Raw genomic sequence first — 24,946 nt, forward strand, 5'->3', positions numbered from 1 at the left:
TGTGGGTTAATTGGTTATTTTTTATCTGTATGGGTGTGTCTAGTGAGCAGTGGTACAGAGTGACAGATAGTTGGCACACATTATGTCTCGTCTGGTGGTTAAGCTTGTGAGGCCCGTTTCCCCGTAAAGTCCGAGGATAGGAGTGGAACGCATTGCTCCACATATAAGTCGCAAGGCATTGTTTTGTGCATTCGACTCATCCGATTCGCCAGATGAAAAGTTCTCAATTGGAGCATCATCCTCCCACCCCCCTCCCCCCCATGAACAGAAGTACGAATACCGACTTAAAGATTTCCTCCTGGGCACCACACCTACAACCTTGATCGACAGCACTGCTATATCTTCTAGAAGCAAGACCACCATGAAGACCAAGAAAGCCGCTGAGCCAAAATCGATGGAACATACCAGAAGAAAGAAGTAAGAAGAGCTCTGAAGCCAGAAGACCGACAAACAAAGACCTGAGAAATACCAACATCTATCACCAACTGCCAGGTGTCTGAGAGCCGAACCCCTGTGCGACGCCCGTGTATGGGCACGAACACCTCTCCACCAGATCTCGAACCTGGTTGATGGGGTTCTGGGAGTTCTTCTACTCCCCAAGCCCGGCCCGAGGCCAGGCTCGACTTGTGAGAGTTTGGTCCACCAGGCTGTTGCTTGGAGCGGCCCGCAGGCCCACATACCCACCACATTACAGTATCACTGTAAGAAAAAACACAGTGGTTGTGTCACCGAGCTGTATCTCCCTCCTCCTCCCTCCCTGCTCAAGCATTTCATATCCTTGCCAGGAGGCCTGGTCGACGACCGGGCCGCGGGGACGCTAAGCCCCGGGAGCACCTCAAGGTAGGCCTTCCATCCCCTGCTTACCTGCCCTAGGGTCCTTGGAATTGGAATGAGGGTAGGGGAGGGGTGGTGCTGGTATGGGAGAGGGAGGGAGGGAGGACATAAGTGAGCCGGTAGGGGAAGGCAGGTAAATGGAGCCATTAGTCCTTTAGAATGGTCTAATTATCACACCCCACGCACTAAGCTGAACGAACATTAAAGGTAATTGATCTCTTTCATTAAAACTTTTGGGAAAGTATTTATGAAATGCAACTCTTCGCTGTACGAAACTTCAACACAGTTGCAGCAAGTGATGTAGCAACAATACATTTCACTAGCCTCCTTCCTGGGTGTGTCCGAAACCCTAGGGTATTTTTCTTGAAAATATTCATTCACACCTGTAACTGCAAACAAACGAGCCCCCTTACCCTCTCTTCCTTCGCAAAGACTCAACCTAAACTGCTGCACAGCCACATCAGGAGAAAAACAACAGTGAAGGAACAGGTCATCTTGAGGTTATCTTGAGATGATTTCGGGGCTTTAGTGTCCCCGCGGCCCGGTCCTCCTCCAGGCCTCCACAGGTAATGAAACTGAGGATAGGGGAAGAAAGATTCACTACAAACGACAAAGAAGTGTGCGTGGAACTCAAAATGAAAGTCCAGAAAGTCTTCACATTAGAGCAAGGAGAAGTTCCAGAGAAAAGAGAAGAAATAAATAGCCAAGCACCACTAAAGGAATTTGAGATTACCAGTGGAGTTGTAAAGAAGCTTTTGCTAGAGTTGGATGTGACAAAGGCTATAGGCCCGGATGGAATATCACCATGAATACTAAAGGAAGGAGCAGAAGTACTGTGTCTGCCACTCTCCATGGTGTAAACTAAATTACTGGTAACAGGTGAACTGCCAGAAATTTGGAAGGCGGCAAACGCAGTCCCGATATACAAGAAGGGTGGGATTGACAGGAGACACTGAACTACAGACCAGTGTCCCTAACTTGCATGCCACGCAAGCTAATGCAGAAAATTGTGCAAAAAAAGCTAGTCGAACATCTGGAGCAAGGGAACTTTGTGTCACAACACCAACATGGTTTCAGGGATGGCTAGTCATGCCTCACAGGATTAACTGATTTCTACGATTAGGTAACAAGAATCAGACAAGAAAGAGAGGGGTGGCAGACTGCATATTTTTGGATTGCCAGAAAGCCTTTGACACAGTGCCACACCAGAGACTAGTACAAAAGATGGAGATGCAGGCAGGAGTGAAAGGGAAGATACTCCCTTGGATTAGGGAGTACCTAAGTAACAGAAGGCAGCGAGTCACTGTGAGGGGTGAGGTTTCAGATTAGCGAGACGTCACCAGTGGGGTCCCGCAGGGTTCAGTCTTTGGACCCATAATGTTTCTTATGTATGTAAATTATCTTGCAGATGGTATAGAATAATTCCTTTCATTGTTTGCTGATGATGCAACAATTATGAGGAGGATTAGGACGGAGGAAGGCAGAATAAGACTACAAGATGACCTAGACAAACTGAGTGAATGGTCCAAAAAATGGCTACTAAATTTCAACCCGAGTAAACGTAAGGTAATGAAATTAGACAGTGGAAACAGGAGGCCAGACACAGGATACAGAATGGGAGATGAAGTCCTTCATGAAACGGACAGAGAGAAGGATCTAGGAGTTGATATCACACCATCTCTGTCTCCTGAAGCCCACATCAAAAGAATAACATCTGCGGCGTATGCAAGGCTGGCTAACATCAGAACTGCCTTCAGGAACCTGTGTAAGGAATTATTCAGAACCTTGTATACCACATACGTAAGACAAATCCTGGAGTATGCGGCCCCAGCATGGAGCCCGTACCTTGTCAAGTACAATGCGAAGCTTGAAAAAAGTTCGGAGATATGCCACTAGGCTAGTCCCAGAACTAAGAGGCATGAGTTACGAAGGAAGGCTGCGAGAAATGCACCACACGACACTAGAAGACAGAAGAGCAAGGGGGGAGACATGATTACTACGTACAAAATTCTCAAGAGGAATTGACAGGGTAGATAAAGATAAACTGGGTTGTTTAACACGGGTTGTAGGCAAACAAGGGGACACAGGTGGAAACAGAGTACCCAAATGAGCCACAGGGACATTAGAAAGAACTTTTTCAGTGTCAGAGTAGTTAAAAGATGGAATGCATTAGGCAGTGATGTGGTGGAGCCTGACTCCATACACAGTTTCAAATGAAGATATGATAGAGCCCCGTAAGCTCAGGAATCTGTACATCAGTTGATTGACAGTTGAGTGGCGGGACCAAAGAGCCAGAGCTCAACCCCTTGCAAGTACAATTAGGTGAGTACATACAAACACACACACACACACACACACACACACACACACACACACACACACACACACACACACACACACACACACACACACACACACACACACACACACACACACACACACACACACACACACACACACACACACACACACACTCCACACACTCCACTCTCTCTCTCTCTCTCTCTCTCCCTCTCCCTCTCTCTCTCTCTCCCTCTCTCTCTCCCTCTCCCTCTCCCTCTCCCTCTCCCTCTCCCTCTCCCTCTCCCTCTCTCTCTCTCTCTCTCTCTCTTTTTCCTTCCCCCTCCCTCTCTGCCCACACACACACACACACACACACACACACACACACACACACACACACACACACACACACACACACACACACACACACACACACACACACACGGCATATGCCAGGCTGGCCAACATACGAACGGCATTCAGAAACTTGTGTAAAGAATCATTCAGAACTTTGTATACCACATATGTCAGGCCAATCCTGGAGTATGTAGCCCCAGCATGGAGTCCATATCTAGTCAAGGATAAGACTAAACTGGAAAAGGTTCAAAGGTTTGCCACCAGACTAGTACCCGAGCTGAGAGGTATGAGCTACGAGGAGAGACTACGGGAATTAAACCTCACTTTGCTGGAAGACAAAAGAGTTAGGGGGGACATGATCACCACATTCAAGATTCTGAAGGGAATTGATAGGGTAGATAAAGACAGTCTATTTAACACAAGGGGAACACGCACAAGGGGACACAGGTGGAAACTGAGTGCCCAAATGAGCCACAGAGATATTAGAAAGAACTTTTTTAGTGTCAGAGTGGTTGACAAATGGAATGCATTAGGAAGTGATGTGGTGGAGGCTGACTCCATACACAGTTTCAAATGTAGATATGACAGAGCCCGATAGGCTCAGGAATCTGTACACCTGTTGATTGACGGTTGAGAGGCGGGACCAAAGAGCCAGAGCTCAATCCCCGCAAACACAACTAGGTGAGTACAACTAGGTGAGTACACACACACACACACACACACACACACACACACACATATACACACACACCTCCCCCCTCTCTCCCTCACCCGTTCTCTCCCTCACCCGCTCACTCCCTCTCCATCTCTCTCCCTCTCCTCTCTCTCCCTCCCGCCTCTCTCTCCATCTCCTCCCCCCCTCCCCTTCTACTTTCTTCTCACTTCAGTGGAAGGGTTGGATCCCCCCCCCACCCACCCATTTATCTCTCCCTTTATCACTCCCTTGTCTCTCTCTCTTTCTCTCTCTCTCTTCCTCTCTCTCTCTCCCTCCCCCATCCCGCTCTGCCCTCCTGACAAATCCTATCACGACACAACTATAGGAACAGGGTCGAGCATGGCAGCCAGAGGTACCAGGGGAACCGGGAAGAGCCAAGGTGACGAAATGAAGGAAATGTTCGCCCAGTTTCTGGAGGACATCAAGAGTGAGATGCAAGAAATGATGCAGGAAATGAAGAACGAAATAAGCAACCTGAAAAGAGAGCTGACAGCAGCAAAGGAGGAGATTAGAGCCCTCAAAGAGAATGGTATCGAGGCTGAGAATCAGAAAACCATCCAGGGAGAAGGTGGTAATAGATTTTTGGATGAGAATGCCACAATAAAAGCAACATTTGCGGAAATACTAACAAAAAAATAACTCTGAAGTAATGACTGCAGTGATGGAGGTGGCCATGAAAGCAGCCACCTCACAGGAGGTGGCACGCTCCACTAGCCAACTGCTGGAAAGGAACAGATCAATAGTTGCTGTGGGTATTAAAGAGCAGGAAGGCTCTAATAGGACAGAGTGGAATGACAAGGACAAAGCAGCAGTGATTGAAGTACTAAAGGCACTAGACATGGAAGGGGCTGAGCATAGCACTGAGAAGGTTTTCAGGCTAGGCTGGTACAACAAAGACCGAGACCGAATGATAAAGATAGTGTTTGCAAACGAGAGCACAAAGGAGAAGATCCTATCAAGGAAGAGCTCCCTGAAAAACGTGGGAAAATTCTAAAATGTATTCCTCCAGAGAGACATGACAAGGGAGGAGAGAGCCGTGGCGGAAGAAGCAAGGAAGAGGTGCAGGGTGAGAGGGGAAAACCAGGAAGTCACAGCTCCCAACACAACACCCCCAGAGGCGAGGGGGGAACCCACAACCAGCTACCCAGTAACACCAGAAGGGAGGACAACCCCGCCTCCCTCCTCTGCATAGAAAACCCCCCCTACCCCAAACCCTCCCTGCCCCCACTCAAATGTTCAGCCAAATCTCCCTCCTCCCACACCCAATCCCCACCCTTCTACCCCTCCCCTCCTCCCGAGTCCTCCCTCCCCCCCTTTCCTTCCCGTCCTCCCTCCCCTTTCACCCAATACCCTCCCTGTCCCTCCCCCTTCACTGGATCCCCTGCCCTTCATCCCAGTATCCTCTGAGACCCTGTTATCCACCTCACAGGGCCTCACACCCATGGAACAGCCTCCCCCACCAGCAGAACACTCACCAAGGAGGCGATTTGAGAAGGGACAGAAGAAAGTGAGCCTCAAAGCGATGTACACTAACATAGATGGAATTACAAATAAAGCAAATGAGCTCGGAGAACTGATACTAGAGGAAAACCCAGACATAATAGCCCTCACAGAAACAAAGATCACGAAAACGATAACAAACGCAGTGTTCCCACAGGACTGTTATGTTATGAGGAAAGAGAGGGAAGGAAGAGGTGGGGGTGGTGTAGCTCTGCTGGTAAGAAAAGGCTGGGATTTTGAGGAGATGGATATTCAGGGCTGTGAAGGTTTCAGTGACTACATAGCAGGTACTGTAACAAATGGAGGAAAAAAAAATTATAGTCGTAGTCATATATAATCCACCACCAAATGACAGAAAACCTAGACAGGAATATGATAGAAACAACATGGCCACCATTAACATAATAGAAAGAGCAGCTTCTGTTGCTAGCAGGAATGGATCTGGACTACTAACTATGGGAGACTTCAACCATGGGAAGATAGATTGGAAGAACAGAGACCCGCATGGAGGACCAGAAACATGGAGAGCTAAGCTGCTGGACGTGGCAACAAGAAACTTTCTAAGCCAGCACACCAAAGAATCAACAAGAATGAGAGGAGAAGATGAACCAGCAATGCTTGATTTGATATTTACCCTAAATGAATGGGATATAAGGGAAGTTAAGATGGAAGCGCCCTTGGGAATGAGTGACCACAGTGTATTGAACTTTGAGTACCTGGTAGAGCTAGGACTTATCTCCCCCCAAAAAGAACTAGGAATCAAAAGGCTGGCATACCGAAAGGGGAATTATGAACAGATGAGAAGTTTCCTAAGTGAAATACCTTGGGACACAGACCTCAGAGATAAGTCTGTACAGGGTATGATGGACTATGTTTCCCAAAAGTGTCAGGAGGCAGTAAACAGGTTCATCCCGGCCCAAAGGGAAAAATCCGAGAAGCAACAGAAGAATCCATGGTATAATAGGGCATGTATGGAAGCGAAGAAACTGAACAAAAGGGCGTGGAGGAACTTCCGGAATAACAGAACACCAGAAAGCAGAGAGAGATACCAGAGAACCAGGAATGAGTACGTCAGGGTGAGAAGAGAAGCAGAGAAAAGTTTTGAAAATGATATAGCAAACAAAGCCAAAACCGAACCAAAGCTACTCCACAGTCACATCAGAAGGAAAACAACAGTGAAAGAACAGTTATTGCAACTTCGAACAGGCGAGAACAGGAATACAGAGAATGACAGAGAGGTGTGTGAAGAACTCAACAAGAGGTTCCAGGAGGTCTTCACAATAGAACAAGGTGAGGTCACTGTGCTAGGAGAAAGGGAGGTAAACCAGGCGGCCTTGGAGGAGTTCGAAATTATGAGAGAGGAGGTCAAGAGACACCTGCTGGATCTGGATGTTAGAAAGGCTGTTGGTCCAGATGGGATCTCACCATGGGTACTGAAAGAGTGTGCAGAGGCACTTTGCTTGCCACTCTCCATAGTGTATAGTAAGTCACTGGAGACGGGAGACCTACCAGAAATATGGGAGACGGTGAATGTGGTCCCAATATACAAAAAGGGCGACAGGCAAGAGGCACTGAACTACAGGCCAGTGTCCTTGACTTGTATACCATGCAAGGTGATGGAGAAGATCGTGAGAAAAAAACTGGTAACACATCTGGAGAAAAGGGACTTCGTGACAAATCGCCAACATGGGTTCAGGGAGGGTAAATCTTGCCTGACTGGCTTGATAGAATCCTACGATCAGGTGAAAGGAATAAGCAAGAAAGAGAGGGCTGGGCGGACTGCATTTTCTTGGATTGTCGGAAAGCCTTTGACACAGTACCGCATAAGAGGCTGGTACATAAGCTGGAGAGACAGGCAGGTGTAGCTGGTAAGGTGCTCCAGTGGATAAGGGAGTATCTAAGCAATAGGAAGCTGAGAGTTACGGTGAGGGGTGAGACCTCCGATTGGCGTGAAGTCACCAGTGGAGTCCCACAGGGCTCTGTACTCGGTCCTATCTTGTTTCTGATATATGTAAATGATCTCCCGGAGGGTATCGATTCATTTCTCTCAATGTTTGCGGACGATGCTAAAATTATGAGAAGGATTAAAACAGAAGAGGACTGTTTGAGGCTTCAAGAAAACCTAGACAAGCTGAAGGAATGGTCGAACAAATGGTTGTTAGAGTTTAACCCAACCAAATGTAATGTAATGAAGATAGGTGTAGGGAGCAGGAGGCCAGATACAAGGTATCATCTGGGAGAGGAAATTCTTCAGGAGTCAGAGGAGGAAAAAGACTTGGGGGTTGATATCACGCCAGACCTGTTTCCTGCAGCACATATCAAGCGGATAACATCAGCGGCATATGCCAGGCTGGCCAACATACGAACGGCATTCAGAAACTTGTGTAAAGAATCATTCAGAACTTTGTATACCACATATGTCAGGCCAATCCTGGAGTATGCAGCCCCAGCATGGAGTCCATATCTAGTCAAGGATAAGACTAAACTGGAAAAGGTTCAAAGGTTTGCCACCAGACTAGTACCCGAGCTGAGAGGTATGAGCTACGAGGAGAGACTACGGGAATTAAACCTCACTTCGCTGGAAGACAGAAGAGTTAGGGGGGACATGATCACCACATTCAAGATTCTGAAGGGAATTGATAGGGTAGATAAAGACAGTCTATTTAACACAAGGGGAACATGCACAAGGGGACACAGGTGGAAACTGAGTGCCCAAATGAGCCACAGAGATATTAGAAAGAACTTTTTTAGTGTCAGAGTGGTTGACAAATGGAATGCATTAGGGGGTGATGTGGTGGAGGCTGACTCTATACACAGTTTCAAGTGTAGATATGATAGAGCCCGATAGGCTCAGGAATCTGTACACCTGTTGATTGACGGTTGAGAGGCGGGACCAAACAGCCAGAGCTCAACCCCCGCAAACACAACTAGGTGAGTACACACACACACACACACACACACACACACACACACACACACACACACACACACACACACACACACACACACACACACACACACACACACACACACACATACAAGTGTGCGAAGAAAGCTAGTGGAATACCTGGAGCGAAAGAACTTTGTAACACAGCATCAACATGGGTTCAGGGATGGCAAGTCCTGCCTCACAGAGTTACTTGAATTCTACGACCAGGCAACAAAAATCAGGTAAGAAAGAGAAGGGTGGGCAGACTGCATGTTTTTTAATTGCCAGAAAGCCTTTGATACAGTAGCACACAAGAGGGTAGTGAAAAAGCGGGAGATGCAGGCTGGAGTGAAAGGGAAGGTACTCCATTGGATATAGGAGTACCTAAGCAACAGGAGACAACGAGTCAATGTGAGAGGTGAGGTCTCAGATTGGCCAGATGTTACAAGTGGAGTCCCGCAGGGGTCAGTCCTTGGACCTATTCTGTTTTTGATATATGTAAATGATCCCCCAGAGGGTATAGACTCGTTTCTCTCAATGTTTGCTGATGATGCAAATATTATGAGGAAGATTGAAACAGAGGATGATAGTAGGAGGCTACAAGATGACCTAAACAGACTGAGTGAATGGTCCAAAAAATGGCTGTTGAAGTTTAACCCGAGTAAATGCAAAGTAATGAAACTAGGAGGTGGAAACAAGAGGCCAGACACAAGATACAGAATAGGAGATGAAGTTCCTTAATGAAACGGACAGAGAGGAAGATCTAAGAGTTGATATCACACCAAACCTGTCTCCCGAAGCCCACATAAAAAAATAACGTCTGTGGCATATGCGAGGCTGGCTAACATCAGAACAGCCATCAAGAACCTGTGTAAGGAATCATTCAGAATCTTGTATACCACATATGTAAGACCAATCCTAGAGTATGCGGCCCCAGCATGGTGCCCGTACCCTGTCAAGCACAAGACGAAGCTGGAAAAAGTTCAGAGGTATGCCACTAGACAAGTCCCAGAGCTAAGAGGCATGAGTTACGAGGAAAGGCCGCGAGAAATGTTCCTTACGACACTGGAAGACAGAAGAGTAAGGGGAGACATGATCACAACCTACAAAATCCTCAGGGGAATCGACCGGGTAGACAAGGGTAAACTCTTCAACACTGGTGGTACGTGAACAAGGGAACACAGGTGGAAACTGAGTACCCAAATGAGCCACCGGGACGTTAGAAAGAACTTTTTCAGTGTCAGAGTAGTTAACAGTCAGAATGCATTAGGCAGTGATGTGGTGGAGGCTGACTCCATACAGTTTCAAATGTAGATATTATAGAGCCCAGTAGGCTCAGTAATCTGTACACCAGTTGATTGACAGTTGAGAGGCGGGCCCAAAGAGCCAAAGCTCAACCCCCCCGCAAGCACAAATAGGTGAGTACAAATAGGTGAATGCACACACACACACACTTTGGTAGCCTGCTGGATAGCGTGCAGGAATCGTAGTTCTGTGGCGCCGGTTTGATTGCCGCACCAGGCAGAAACAAATGGGCAAAGTTTCTTTCACCCTGAATGCCCCTGTTACCTAGCAATAAATAGGTACCTGGTAGTTAATCAGCTGTCACGGGCTGCTTCCTGGGGGTAGGGGGGGGGTGGGCAAAAAGTAGTTAGTAAACAGTTGATTGACAGTTGAGAGGCTGGCCGAATGAGCAAAGCTCAACCCCGCAAACACAACTAGATGAATACACACACACACACACACACACACACACACACACACACACACACACACACACACACACACACACACACACACACACACAAACACACACACACACACACACACACACACACACACACACATACACACAAAAACACATACACACACACACACACACACACACACACATACACACACACACAAACGCACACACACACACACACACACACACACACACACACACACACACACACACACACACACACACACACACACACACACACACACACACACACACACATGATGGAGCTTAAAATTGTGACCAAAGGACAAGAGGTCCGGGAAAGGAGACTTGATTACAGAAAAGGGGACTACAGAAGGATAAGGGACTACCTGGGAGAAGTGCAGTGGGAGGAAGAACTTAGAGGAAAAACAGTGCAAGGTATGATGAACCAAGTCATATTGAAATGCAAGGAGGCTGAAGATAGATTTATTCCAACAATAAAGGAAAAAAGCAGGAGGGAATATAATAACCCATGGTTTAATAGACAGTGTCAGGAAGCAAAGGTGAGAAGCAGGAGGGAGTGGAGGAAGTACAGAAGACAAAGGACAGAGGACAACAGGATTAGATGTAACAGAGCTAGGAATGATTACATTAACATAAGACGAGTGTCGGAAAGGAATTATGAGAACGATATTGCAGTCAAAGCGAAAAAGCAACCAAAATTACTACATAGCCATATAAGAAGGAAGATGTCGGTAAATGACCAAGTGACAAGACTGAGGAAAACAGAAGGGGCATATACAGAAAGCGACAAGGAAATCTGCGAGGTACTGAATGCAAAATTCCATGGAGTGTTCACAACCGAGCCTGAGCAGCTCCCATTGTTAGAAGAGATTACCCAAGATGAAAGACTATCGGATATAGAGCTGACAGCAGAGGATGTAATGAAACAGTTGACAACACTGGATGCAAATAAAGCTGTTGGACCAGACAAAGTATCACCGTGGATACTCAAAGAGGCAGCGCAGGCTCTCAGCGTGCCTCTGGCAATGATCTTTAATGAGTCACTTATGACGGGAGAATTGCCCAGTTGCTGGAAGGAGGCAAATGTCGTACCGATTTTCAAAAAGGGTGATAGGGAGGAGGCACTTAACTACAGACCCGTATCACTGACAAGCATCCCCTGCAAAATTCTTGAAAGAATAATTAGGCTAAGACTTGTTGAGCACCTGGAGAGCATTGGGTTTGTAAACAAGCACCAACATGGGTTCTGGACAGGGAAATCATGCCTAACAAACCTTTTAGAATTCTATGATAAAGTAACAAGGATAAGGCAGGACAGAGAAGGCTGGGCAGACTGCATATTTCTTGACTGCCAAAAGGCCTTTGATACGGTACCGCACATGAGACTGCTATACAAACTTGAGAGGCAGGCAGGAGTAAGCGGAAAGGCCCTAGTATGGGTGAAGAACTACCTAACAGGAAGGAGCCAGAGGGTAATGGTAAGGGGCGAAAAGTCGGACTGGCGAACAGTAACAAGTGGAGTACCTCAAGGATCGGTGCTGGGACCAATCCTCTTTCTAATTTACGTAAATGATATGTTTACAGGAGTGGAATCATACATGTCAATGTTTGCAGATGACGCAAAATTAATGAGAAGAGTTGTGACAGACGAGGATTGTAGGATCCTCCAAGAGGACTTAAACAGGCTGCAGAGATGGTCAGGGAAATGGCTACTGGAGTTTAACACCAGTAAATGTAAAGTTATGGAAATGGGATCAGGTGACAGGAGACCAAAGGGACAGTACACAATGAAGGGGAACAGCCTACCTGTAACGATTCGAGAAAGAGACCTGGGAGTGGATGTGACACCTAATCTAACTCCTGAGGCACATATAAATAGGATAACGACAGCAGCGTACTCTACACTGGCGAAAATTAGAACTTCATTCAGAAACCTAAATGAGGAAGCTTTTAGGGCGCTTTACACTGCCTACGTGAGACCCGTCTTAGAGTATGCCGCGCCATCATGGAGCCCCCACCTGAAGAAACACATAAAGAAACTGGAGAAGGTTCAGAGGTTTGCGACGAGGCTTGTCCCAGAGTTACGAGGGATGGGATATGAAGAGCGGCTGAAGGAACTGAACCTAACGACACTAGAGAAAAGAAGGGAGAGAGGAGATATGATAGGGACATATAAAATACTCAGGGGAATTGATAAAGTGGAAATAGATGAAATGTTCACACGTAATAATAACAGAACGAGGGGACATGGGTGGAAACTGGAAACTCAGATGAGTCACAGAGATGTTAGGAAGTTTTCTTTTAGCGTGAGAGTAGTAGAAAAATGGAATGCACTTGGGGAACAGGTTGTGGAAGCAAATACTATTCATACTTTTAAAACTAGGTATGATAGGGAAATGGGACAGGAGTCATTGCTGTAAACAACCGATAGCTAGAAAGGCGGGATCCAAGAGTCAATGCTCGATCCTGCAAGCACATATAGGTGAGTACATATAGGTGAGTACACACACACACACACACACTTTACTTTTAAAACTAGGTATGATAGGGAAATGGGACAGGAGTCATTGCTGTAAACAACCGATAGCTAGAAAGGCGGGATCCAAGAGTCAATGCTCGATCCTGCAAGCACATATAGGTGAGTACATATAGGTGAGTACACACACTCACACACACAGCGGCGGGACCAAAGAGCCAAAGCTCAACCCCCGCAAGCACAATTAGGTGAGCCATGGTATAATAGGGCATGTATGGAAGCGAAGAAACTGAACAAAAAGGCGTAGAGGAACTTCCGGAATAACAGAACACCAGAAAGCAGAGAGAGATACCAGAGAACCAGGAATGAGTACGTCAGGGTGAGAAGAGAAGCAGAGAAAAATTTTGAAAATGATATAGCAAACAAAGCCAAGACCAAACCAAAGCTACTCCACAGTCACATCAGAAGGAAAACAACAGTGAAAGAACAGGTATTGAAACTTAGAACAGGCGAGGACAGGTATACAGAGAATGACAGAGAGGTGTGTGAGGAACTCAACAAGAGGTTCCAGGAGGTCTTCACAATAGAACAAGGTGAGGTCACTGTGCTAGGAGAAAGGGAGGTAAACCAGGCGGCCTTGGAGGAGTTCGAAATTACGAGAGAGGAGGTCAAGAGACACCTGCTGGATCTGGATGTTAGAAAGGCTGTTGGTCCAGATGGGATCTCACCATGGGTACTGAAAGAGTGTGCAGAGGCACTTTGCCTGCCACTCTCCATAGTGTATAGTAAGTCACTAGAGACGGGAGACCTACCAGAAATATGGAAGACGGCGAATGTGGTCCCAATATACAAAAAGGGCGACAGACAAGAGGCACTGAACTACAGGCCAGTGTCCTTGACTTGTATACCATGCAAGGTGATGGAGAAGATCGTGAGAAAAAACCTGGTAACACATCTGGAGAGAAGGGACTTCGTGACAAATCGCCAACATGGGTTCAGGGAGGGTAAATCTTGCCTTACAGGCTTGATAGAATTCTACGATCAGGTGACACAGATTAAGCAAGAAAGAGAGGGCTGGGCGGACTGCATTATTTTGGATTGTCGGAAAGCCTTTGACACAGTACCGCATAAGAGGCTGGTACATAAGCTGGAGAGACAGGCAGGTGTAGCTGGTAAGGTGCTCCAGTGGATAAGGGAGTATCTAAGCAATAGGAAGCAGAGAGTTACGGTGAGGGGTGAGACCTCCGATTGGCGTGAAGTCACCAGTGGAGTCCCACAGGGCTCTGTACTCGGTCCTATCTTGTTTCTGATATATGTAAATGATCTCCCGGAGGGTATCGATTCATTTCTCTCAATGTTTGCGGACGATGCTAAAATTATGAGAAGGATTAAAACAGAAGAGGACTGTTTGAGGCTTCAAGAAGACCTAGACAAGCTGAAGGAATGGTCGAACAAATGGTTGTTAGAGTTTAACCCAACCAAATGTAATGTAATGAAGATAGGTGTAGGGAGCAGGAGGCCAGATACAAGGTATCATCTGGGAGAGGAAATTCTTCAGGAGTCAGAGGAGGAAAAAGACTTGGGGGTTGATATCACGCCAGACCTGTTTCCTGCAGCACATATCAAGCGGATAACATCAGCGGCATATGCCAGGCTGGCCAACATACGAACGGCATTCAGAAACTTGTGTAAAGAATCATTCAGAACTTTGTATACCACATATGTCAGGCCAATCCTGGAGTATGCAGCCCCAGCATGGAGTCCATATCTAGTCAAGGATAAGACTAAACTGGAAAAGGTTCAAAGGTTTGCCACCAGACTAGTACCCGAGCTGAGAGGTATGAGCTACGAGGAGAGACTACGGGAATTAAACCTCACTTCGCTGGAAGACAGAAGAGTTAGGGGGGACATGATCACCACATTCAAGATTCTGAAGGGAATTGATAGGGTAGATAAAGACAGTCTATTTAACACAAGGGGAACATGCACAAGGGGACACAGGTGGAAACTGAGTGCCCAAATGAGCCACAGAGATATTAGAAAGAACTTTTTTAGTGTCAGAGTGGTTGACAAATGGAATGCATTAGGGGGTGATGTGGTGGAGGCTGACTCTATACACAGTTTCAAGTGTAGATATGATAGAGCCCGATAGGCTCAGGAATCTGTACACCTGTTGATTGACGGTTGAGAGGCGGGACCAAACAGCCAGAGCTCAACCCCCGCAAACACAACTAGATGAGTACACACACACACACACACACACACACACACACACACACACACACACACACACACACACACACACACACACACACACACACACACACACACACATACAAGTGTGCGAAGAAAGCTAGTGGAATACCTGGAGCGAAAGAACTTTGTAACACAGCATCAACATGGGTTCAGGGATGGCAAGTCCTGCCTCACAGAGTTACTTGAATTCTACGACCAGGCAACAAAAATCAGGTAAGAAAGAGAAGGGTGGGCAGACTGCATGTTTTTTAATTGCCAGAAAGCCTTTGATACAGTAGCACACAAGAGGGTAGTGAAAAAGCGGGAGATGCAGGCTGGAGTGAAAGGGAAGGTACTCCATTGGATATAGGAGTACCTAAGCAACAGGAGACAACGAGTCAATGTGAGAGGTGAGGTCTCAGATTGGCCAGATGTTACAAGTGGAGTCCCGCAGGGGTCAGTCCTTGGACCTATTCTGTTTTTGATATATGTAAATGATCCCCCAGAGGGTATAGACTCGTTTCTCTCAATGTTTGCTGATGATGCAAATATTATGAGGAAGATTGAAACAGAGGATGATAGTAGGAGGCTACAAGATGACCTAAACAGACTGAGTGAATGGTCCAAAAAATGGCTGTTGAAGTTTAACCCGAGTAAATGCAAAGTAATGAAACTAGGAGGTGGAAACAAGAGGCCAGACACAAGATACAGAATAGGAGATGAAGTTCCTTAATGAAACGGACAGAGAGGAAGATCTAAGAGTTGATATCACACCAAACCTGTCTCCCGAAACCCACATAAAAAAATAACGTCTGTGGCATATGCGAGGCTGGCTAACATCAGAACAGCCATCAAGAACCTGTGTAAGGAATCATTCAGAATCTTGTATACCACATATGTAAGACCAATCCTAGAGTATGCGGCCCCAGCATGGTGCCCGTACCCTGTCAAGCACAAGACGAAGCTGGAAAAAGTTCAGAGGTATGCCACTAGACAAGTCCCAGAGCTAAGAGGCATGAGTTACGAGGAAAGGCCGCGAGAAATGTTCCTTACGACACTGGAAGACAGAAGAGTAAGGGGAGACATGATCACAACCTACAAAATCCTCAGGGGAATCGACCGGGTAGACAAGGGTAAACTCTTCAACACTGGTGGTACGTGAACAAGGGAACACAGGTGGAAACTGAGTACCCAAATGAGCCACCGGGACGTTAGAAAGAACTTTTTCAGTGTCAGAGTAGTTAACAGTCAGAATGCATTAGGCAGTGATGTGGTGGAGGCTGACTCCATACAGTTTCAAATGTAGATATTATAGAGCCCAGTAGGCTCAGTAATCTGTACACCAGTTGATTGACAGTTGAGAGGCGGGCCCAAAGAGCCAAAGCTCAACCCCCCCGCAAGCACAAATAGGTGAGTACAAATAGGTGAATGCACACACACACACACTTTGGTAGCCTGCTGGATAGCGTGCAGGAATCGTAGTTCTGTGGCGCCGGTTTGATTGCCGCACCAGGCAGAAACAAATGGGCAAAGTTTCTTTCACCCTGAATGCCCCTGTTACCTAGCAATAAATAGGTACCTGGTAGTTAATCAGCTGTCACGGGCTGCTTCCTGGGGGTAGGGGGGGGGTGGGCAAAAAGTAGTTAGTAAACAGTTGATTGACAGTTGAGAGGCTGGCCGAATGAGCAAAGCTCAACCCCGCAAACACAACTAGATGAATACACACACACACACACACACACACACACACACACACACACACACACACACACACACACACACACACACACACACACACACACACACACACACACACACACACACAAACACATACACACACACACACACACACACACACACACACACACACACAAAAACACATACACACAAACACACACACACACACACACATACACACACACACAAACGCACACACACACACACACACACACACACACACACACACACACACACACACACACACACACACACACACACACACACACACACTTTACTTTTAAAACTAGGTATGATAGGGAAATGGGACAGGAGTCATTGCTGTAAACAACCGATAGCTAGAAAGGCGGGATCCAAGAGTCAATGCTCGATCCTGCAAGCACATATAGGTGAGTACATATAGGTGAGTACACACACTCACACACACAGCGGCGGGACCAAAGAGCCAAAGCTCAACCCCCGCAAGCACAATTAGGTGAGCCATGGTATAATAGGGCATGTATGGAAGCGAAGAAACTGAACAAAAAGGCGTAGAGGAACTTCCGGAATAACAGAACACCAGAAAGCAGAGAGAGATACCAGAGAACCAGGAATGAGTACGTCAGGGTGAGAAGAGAAGCAGAGAAAAATTTTGAAAATGATATAGCAAACAAAGCCAAGACCAAACCAAAGCTACTCCACAGTCACATCAGAAGGAAAACAACAGTGAAAGAACAGGTATTGAAACTTAGAACAGGCGAGGACAGGTATACAGAGAATGACAGAGAGGTGTGTGAGGAACTCAACAAGAGGTTCCAGGAGGTCTTCACAATAGAACAAGGTGAGGTCACTGTGCTAGGAGAAAGGGAGGTAAACCAGGCGGCCTTGGAGGAGTTCGAAATTACGAGAGAGGAGGTCAAGAGACACCTGCTGGATCTGGATGTTAGAAAGGCTGTTGGTCCAGATGGGATCTCACCATGGGTACTGAAAGAGTGTGCAGAGGCACTTTGCCTGCCACTCTCCATAGTGTATAGTAAGTCACTAGAGACGGGAGACCTACCAGAAATATGGAAGACGGCGAATGTGGTCCCAATATACAAAAAGGGCGACAGACAAGAGGCACTGAACTACAGGCCAGTGTCCTTGACTTGTATACCATGCAAGGTGATGGAGAAGATCGTGAGAAAAAACCTGGTAACACATCTGGAGAGAAGGGACTTCGTGACAAATCGCCAACATGGGTTCAGGGAGGGTAAATCTTGCCTTACAGGCTTGATAGAATTCTACGATCAGGTGACACAGATTAAGCAAGAAAGAGAGGGCTGGGCGGACTGCATTATTTTGGATTGTCGGAAAGCCTTTGACACAGTACCGCATAAGAGGCTGGTACATAAGCTGGAGAGACAGGCAGGTGTAGCTGGTAAGGTGCTCCAGTGGATAAGGGAGTATCTAAGCAATAGGAAGCAGAGAGTTACGGTGAGGGGTGAGACCTCCGATTGGCGTGAAGTCACCAGTGGAGTCCCACAGGGCTCTGTACTCGGTCCTATCTTGTTTCTGATATATGTAAATGATCTCCCGGAGGGTATCGATTCATTTCTCTCAATGTTTGCGGACGATGCTAAAATTATGAGAAGGATTAAAACAGAAGAGGACTGTTTGAGGCTTCAAGAAGACCTAGACAAGCTGAAGGAATGGTCGAACAAATGGTTGTTAGAGTTTAACCCAACCAAATGTAATGTAATGAAGATAGGTGTAGGGAGCAGGAGGCCAGATACAAGGTATCATCTGGGAGAGGAAATTCTTCAGGAGTCAGAGGAGGAAAAAGACTTGGGGGTTGATATCACGCCAGACCTGTCTCCTGCAGCACATATCAAACGGATAACATCAGCGGCATATGCCAGGCTGGCCAACATACGAACGGCATTCAGAAACTTGTGTAAAGAATCATTCAGAACTTTGTATACCACATATGTCAGGCCAATCCTGGAGTATGCAGCCCCAGCATGGAGTCCATATCTAGTTAAGGATAAGACTAAACTGGAAAAGGTTTAAAGGTTTGCCACCAGACTAGTACCCGAGCTGAGAGGTATGAGCTACGAGGAGAGACTACGGGAATTAAACCTCACTTCGCTGGAAGACAGAAGAGTTAGGGGGGACATGATCACCACATTCAAGATTCTGAAGGGGATTGATAGGGTAGATAAAGACAGTCTATTTAACACAAGGGGAACACGCACAAGGGGACACAGGTGGAAACTGAGTGCCCAAATGAGCCACAGAGATATTAGAAAGAACTTTTTTAGTGTCAGAGTGGTTGACAAATGGAATGCATTAGGAAGTGATGTGGTGGAGGCTGACTCCATACACAGTTTCAAGTGTAGATATGACAGAGCCCGATAGGCTCATGAATCTGTACACCTGTTGATTGACGGTTGAGAGGCGGGACCAAAGAGCCAGAGCTCAACCCCCGCAAACACAACTAGGTGAGTACAACTAGGTGAGTACACACACGAGACTCGACCTAGTCTTCACTCTGAACGACTCTGCCATAGGGGAAATCGGTTTTGAAGCCCTTCTGGATATGAGCGATCACAGCATACTGATGTTTGCTTTTCTGGCAAAGCAAATTATTATATTAACCGAACTGGAACCGGACTGGTATATTAACCGAAGAAGGGTTAATATGCTCAAGGAAGGGCCCAGAAAACAAAAGACTGGCATTCCAAAAGGAAAATATGAGGAGATAAGAAAATTCCTAACAGATATAACTTGGGAAACAGAGCTCAGAGGATAGACGGCCCAAGACATGATGAACCACATCACACAGAAGTGTAAGGATGCAGCAGACAAGTTCGTCCCAGTCAAAAAAGAAAGAAATGAAATGCAGATGAGAAACCCATAGTTTAATCAAAGGTGTAAGCTAGCAAAACAAATATGTAAAAGGGCGTGGAGAAACTGCAGAAATAATAGGACACTAGTGAGCAGAGAAAGATACCAGAGAACCAGGAATTAATACATCAAGGTGAGAAGAGAGGCAGAAAGACAATATGAAAATGGCATAGTAAGCAAGGCAAAGACTCAACCTAAATTACTTCATAGCCACATCAAAAGAAAAAAACATCAGTGAAGGAACCGGTAAGGAAACTGAGTATAGGAGCAGACGAATTAACTACAAACGACAAGGTGTGCGAGGAACTCAATAAGAAATTTCAGGTCTTAACAGTAGAGCAAGGGGAAGTCCCAGAGATAGGAGAGGGAAGATCTAACCAAACACCACAAGATGAGTTTGTAATTACCAGAGAGGAGGTGAAGAAGCATCTGCTAGAGTTGAAAGTGACAAAGGCTATAGGTCCAGATGGAATGTCACCTTGGATACTGAAGGAAGGAGCTGAAGATCTGTGCCAGCCACTCGCCGTGGTATATAACACATCACTGGTGACAGGTGAACTGCCAAAAACTTGGAAGACAGCTGATGTAGTCCCGATATTCAAGAAGGGTGATAGACAGGAGGCACTGAGCTACAGGCCAGTGTCCCCTAACTTGCATATTATGCAAAGTGATGGAGAAGATTGTGCGAAAAAACTAGTGGAACATCTGGAATGGGAATGGAAGAACTTTGTATCAAAACATCAGCATGGGTTCAGGGATGGCAGATCATGCCTCACAGAACTGATTGAATTCTATGACCAGGCAACAAAAATCAGGCAAGAAAGAGAGGGCTGGGCAGACTGCATATTTTTAGATTGCCAGAAAGCCTTGACACAGTACCACATAAGGGACTGGTTCATAAACTGGAGATGCAGGCAGCAGGGAAAGGGAAGGTACTCCACTGGATAAGTGAGTACCTAAGCAACAGAAAACAGCGAGTCAGGGGGGAGGTCTCGGAGTGGAGAGATGTCACCAGTGGAGTCCCTCGGGGATAGATTCTTGAACTTATACAATATTTGTGGACAATGCAAAAAATATGAGTAGGATTAAAACGGAGAAAGACAGTATGAGGCTACAAAATGACCTAAACAAACTGAATGAATGGTCCAACAAATGGCTACTAAAGTTCAACCCAAGTAAATGTAAGGTTTTGAAAGTAGGGGGAGGAAATAGGAGCCCAAACACTGGATACAGAAAGGGAGATGAAGTCCTTCACGAGACGAACAGAGAGCAAGACCTATGGGTTGATATCACACCAAACCTGTCTCCTGAAGCCTATATCAAAATAATAACATCGGCGGCGTATGCGAGGCTGGCTAACTTCAGAACTGCCTTCAGAAACTTATGTAAGGAATCTTTCAGAACCTTGAATACCACGTATGTAAGGCCAATCCTGGAGTATGTGGCCCCAACATGGAGCCAGTAACTTGTCAAGTACAGTACGGAACTGGAAAAAGTTCTGAGGTATGCCACTAGGCTAGTCCCAGACCTAAGAGGCATGAGTTACGAGGAAAGGTTGAGGGAACTGCACCTTACGTCGCTGGAAGACAGAAGAGCTCGGGGAGAAATGATTAACACATACAAGATTCTCAGGGGAATTGACAGGGTAGACAAGGATGGATTATTTAACACAGGTGGTACACACACAAGGGGACACAGGGGAAACTTAGTATCCAAATGAGCCACAGAGACATAAGAAAGAACTTTTTCAGTGTCAGAGCAGTTAGTAAATGGAATGCACTAGGACGAGATGTGGTGAAGACTGACTCCATACACAGTTTCAATTGTAGATATGATGTAGCCAAGTACGCTCAGAAATCTGTACACCAGTTGATTGACGGTCGAGAGGCGGGACCAAAGAGCCTAAGTTCAGCCCCCGAAAGCACAATTAGGTGCGTACACACACACTGTTCTGCTCAGCAGCGCCAGGAGTCACTCTGCAGCACGCTCCAGGAATATCAAATTGCCTAAGTATTGGGAACAGGTTGAGGGCTGTAAGTGGTGTCCCAGGATACATTAAGGCATAGGGAAGTTTAAGAGTAAATAAGATTCAATAAATAAGTGAAAGTGAGTGAAAATTATGTGCTGGAAAAGTTAATATTTTACAACAAATGATCGTCAAGAACAAAGATGGCCGCCACCAAGGGGAGGGTAAACACACCAACATATGATTTTTTCAAAGGATTCTCGCCACGAGATATAATGAAAAGAGGTTTTCTTGGCAGGTTAGAGATAATTAAGGACATGTTCAAGAAGTATGAAGACAAAGTATTTGAATTAGAAGAAGAAAATGGAGCTTTCAAGAGTGAGTTTTGCACTTTAAAAGGAAGTATTCTTCAGCAAGTTAAGAAAATTACCGCCTTAACGGACAAGGTAAAGATTCAGGAGGAACAAATCAAGGAACTACTGAAAGAAAATGAGGTATAGAAAGTGAAGAGTGGTGACTTTGACGAAATTAACACGAAAATAAACTCATATGGTGAACAACTCCAAGAAACTCTAAAGGCCAACAAAAAGTTAGGCAAGGATATGCAAAGAGAAACTTCATTGACAACTCACATAGAGGAGGTTAATAAAGAGCTAGAGAAGTACAAAGTGGAAATTAAAGAGACGAATGTGCAAGTTGTAAAAGAGAAAGAGACAATCAGGAAAGTGTGTTTGAAAGTCAAAACTAGAAATGACCAACAAGAAGCAGAAGTTTAGCAAGCAATTAGGTAAGAACTGTTAACACCAATAAACTAGTACAAAACACTTAAGATAGAAGTAAGTCCATACTAATTTTCGGATGTTTAGAAAAGGAAATATCATCTATGGTGGACAGAGCAGCCGAAGAGATGAAAATCATAGAGAAAATAGTAGGTTTAGTAGACGGCCTCAATTCAAAGGAAAATGTCAGTGATTTTAGGATGATATTAAAATATGAGAAAGACAAGAACCGCCTCTGAAGGGTGACATTTAATAGAGGGAAACAAGTGACGGAAGTGCTTAGAAATGCCAGGAAATTGCAGTGTGATGAGGTTGGGAAACTTTGGTTAATAAGACAAGACGTTTCAAAGGATTACAGTGAAAAGGGGAAAACAAACCTTTATGAAGCCAAACGTCTAACTGGGAAGAGAAATGAAGAAATATATTCTATTTTTCTACAAGGTGTTAGGGACTAGAAAGATAGTGAAAAGGTACATAAGAAAAGCAACAAAATCATTAGAGAAAGGTGAAGTAAAAGACAAAGGGAAAGAGAACATGTTCATGAACATTTTATATACCGCTGTAGATGGACTGAGATAAAAATTAATGGAAATAAGAGATATAATTCAGCTTAAACTCCCAGATATTGTCGCAATAACAGAGATGAAACTTGAAGAACATATTTTTAATGAGGTCGTATTCCAATGGAGCTACTCAGTTTGGAGGCGTGACAGGACAACTAGGGGGGGGGGGGGAGGAGTTGCTGTGCTGGTGAAAAAACACCTGAAGGAAAGAGAGTTAATAATCGAATACCCTCGAGTTGTTGACATACTGGCATTGAAGGTCTGGAATCAGGATGATAAACTAATAATCGTAAATGCCTACAGCCCACCAGCAAGCAGCACATAGAAAAAGGAGGAATTGGATGACAAACAAGAGGGCCTCATAATGGTCATGAGAGTGTAGTAAGAGCAGATAGAGATAAGTCACCATTGTTAGTACTGGGAGACTTCAACTTGCAAGCAATAGACTGGGAGGCCTACGAAACAAGAACGGAGGATATTTGGACAGTCAGATTTTGAAAACTTCATTCTGGAGAAATTTATGTATCAACACATCAAGCAGGCCACAAAAATGAGGGAAGAAGATGTTATATCAATAGTGGATCTAATATTCACCAGATAAGAAGAGGACATATTTGACATCCAGTACCTACCTCCCTTGGGAAAGAGTGATCATATCCTGTTGGAAATTTAATATGCTTTGTGATATAATCTAGAAGAGAATGGGGACTTTGAAACAGTTGATATACTCGAGTCCAAGAGAGGACACTATGGGGAACTTAGAAAACCTTTTAATGAGTTTAATTGGACTGACTTGTTGCTAGGAAAGAAAGTAAATAAAATGTATGCCAAATTTTATTAAATATACGATGAAGGCACATAAACAGTCATACTACAACAACATAAATTGAGAGAGTGCCAGAGAGGAAAAGACAAGAATATGCGCTCAATCTCGGAAGAGGCCAACAAACATACCAGCATTACAAACAAGCAAGTAAAAATTACATAGCAGTGAGAAGAAAGGAAGTTTGAGAATGGTATAGCTGACAAATGTAAAACAGGTCCAGATCTTTTCTATAAATTCATTAAAAGCAAGCTGCATGTAAAATATAAAATCCAGAGATTGCGAACGGGGAACAGGACTACTGAGAATGAAAAAGAAGATTGCGAAATGTTAAACGGACAGTTCCAAAAGTGTGTTTGTACAAAATAAGTATATTAGAGAGCCGATAATACCAATTCCAGAACACGCCATAAAGGACATAGAGGTATCTCAAGATGAAGTGAAAAAATTAATCATGGGGCTAAGTAGAAAAAAAGCAGTTGGACTTGATGGAGTTTCACCTTGGATGTTGCGAGAATGTGCAACTGAGCTGAGCATTCCACTCCAATTAATATTCCAGACATCCTTGTGCAGAGGAATCTTAGCAGATATATGGAAAAAGGCAAACATAGTACCAATTTATAAAAATGGAAGTCGAAAGGATCCTCTAAATTATAGACCCAAGTTATTAACAAGCGTGGTAGTCAAAACACAAGAAAAAATAGTTAAACCAAAATTAGTTGAACACCTGGAGAGTAATGACATAATAACGGACAGACAGTAAGATTCTCTAACAGGAGTTAAGATCCTGTTTAACAATTTTACTTAGCTTTTATGATAGAGCCACAGAGATACTACAGGAAAGAGATGATTAGGTTGACTGTGTCTATCTGGACCTAAAAAGGCTTTTAATATAATCGAACACCAGAAGCTGTTCTGGAAACTGGAACATGCTGGAGGGGTGACAGGGAGATTTCTGACATGGATGAAAAAGTTTCTAACTGACAGACAGATGAAGGCAGTAATCAGTATCTGACTGGAGGAGTCTCATTAGCGGGGTTCAGATCTTGCAACAGGAATGTTCATCGTACACCTAAACGATCTACTAGAAGGAATACATAATTAAAATAAACATGGTTGCGGATGATGCAAAGATACTGGGGAAGATAG

The 24,946-nt window shown here is 45.2% G+C and overlaps 1 protein-coding gene across 1 annotated transcript; it reads left to right on the top strand.

Annotated features, from left to right (window-relative positions):
• Positions 1–1,469: 1,469 nt before the first annotated feature.
• Positions 1,470–22,408, top strand: LOC138353383 (probable protein phosphatase DDB_G0282105). The gene is made up of 4 exons (XM_069306385.1): positions 1,470–1,604; positions 19,877–20,301; positions 21,931–22,126; positions 22,211–22,408. The coding sequence occupies exons 1-4, from the start codon at positions 1,470–1,472 to the stop codon at positions 22,406–22,408; spliced, it is 954 nt and encodes a 317-aa protein (XP_069162486.1).
• The last annotated feature ends 2,538 nt before the right edge of the window (positions 22,409–24,946 follow it).

The sequence above is a fragment of the Procambarus clarkii genome, chromosome 57 (genome assembly GCF_040958095.1).
Source record: "Procambarus clarkii isolate CNS0578487 chromosome 57, FALCON_Pclarkii_2.0, whole genome shotgun sequence".
NCBI lineage: Eukaryota > Metazoa > Arthropoda > Malacostraca > Decapoda > Cambaridae > Procambarus > Procambarus clarkii.

What these genes read in the sequence shown, in the direction of transcription:
- LOC138353383 (XM_069306385.1), top strand. Translation starts at nt 1,470, where the DNA reads ATGAAAGTCCAGAAAGTCTTCACATTAGAGCAAGGAGAAGTTCCAGAG. An exon ending in AGCTTTTGCTAGAGTTGGAT is followed by an intron (nt 1,605 to 19,876) that starts GTGACAAAGGCT and finishes ATTACTTCATAG; the next exon opens with CCACATCAAAAGAAAAAAAC. An exon ending in AACTACTGAAAGAAAATGAG is followed by an intron (nt 22,127 to 22,210) that starts GTATAGAAAGTG and finishes GAAACTCTAAAG; the next exon opens with GCCAACAAAAAGTTAGGCAA.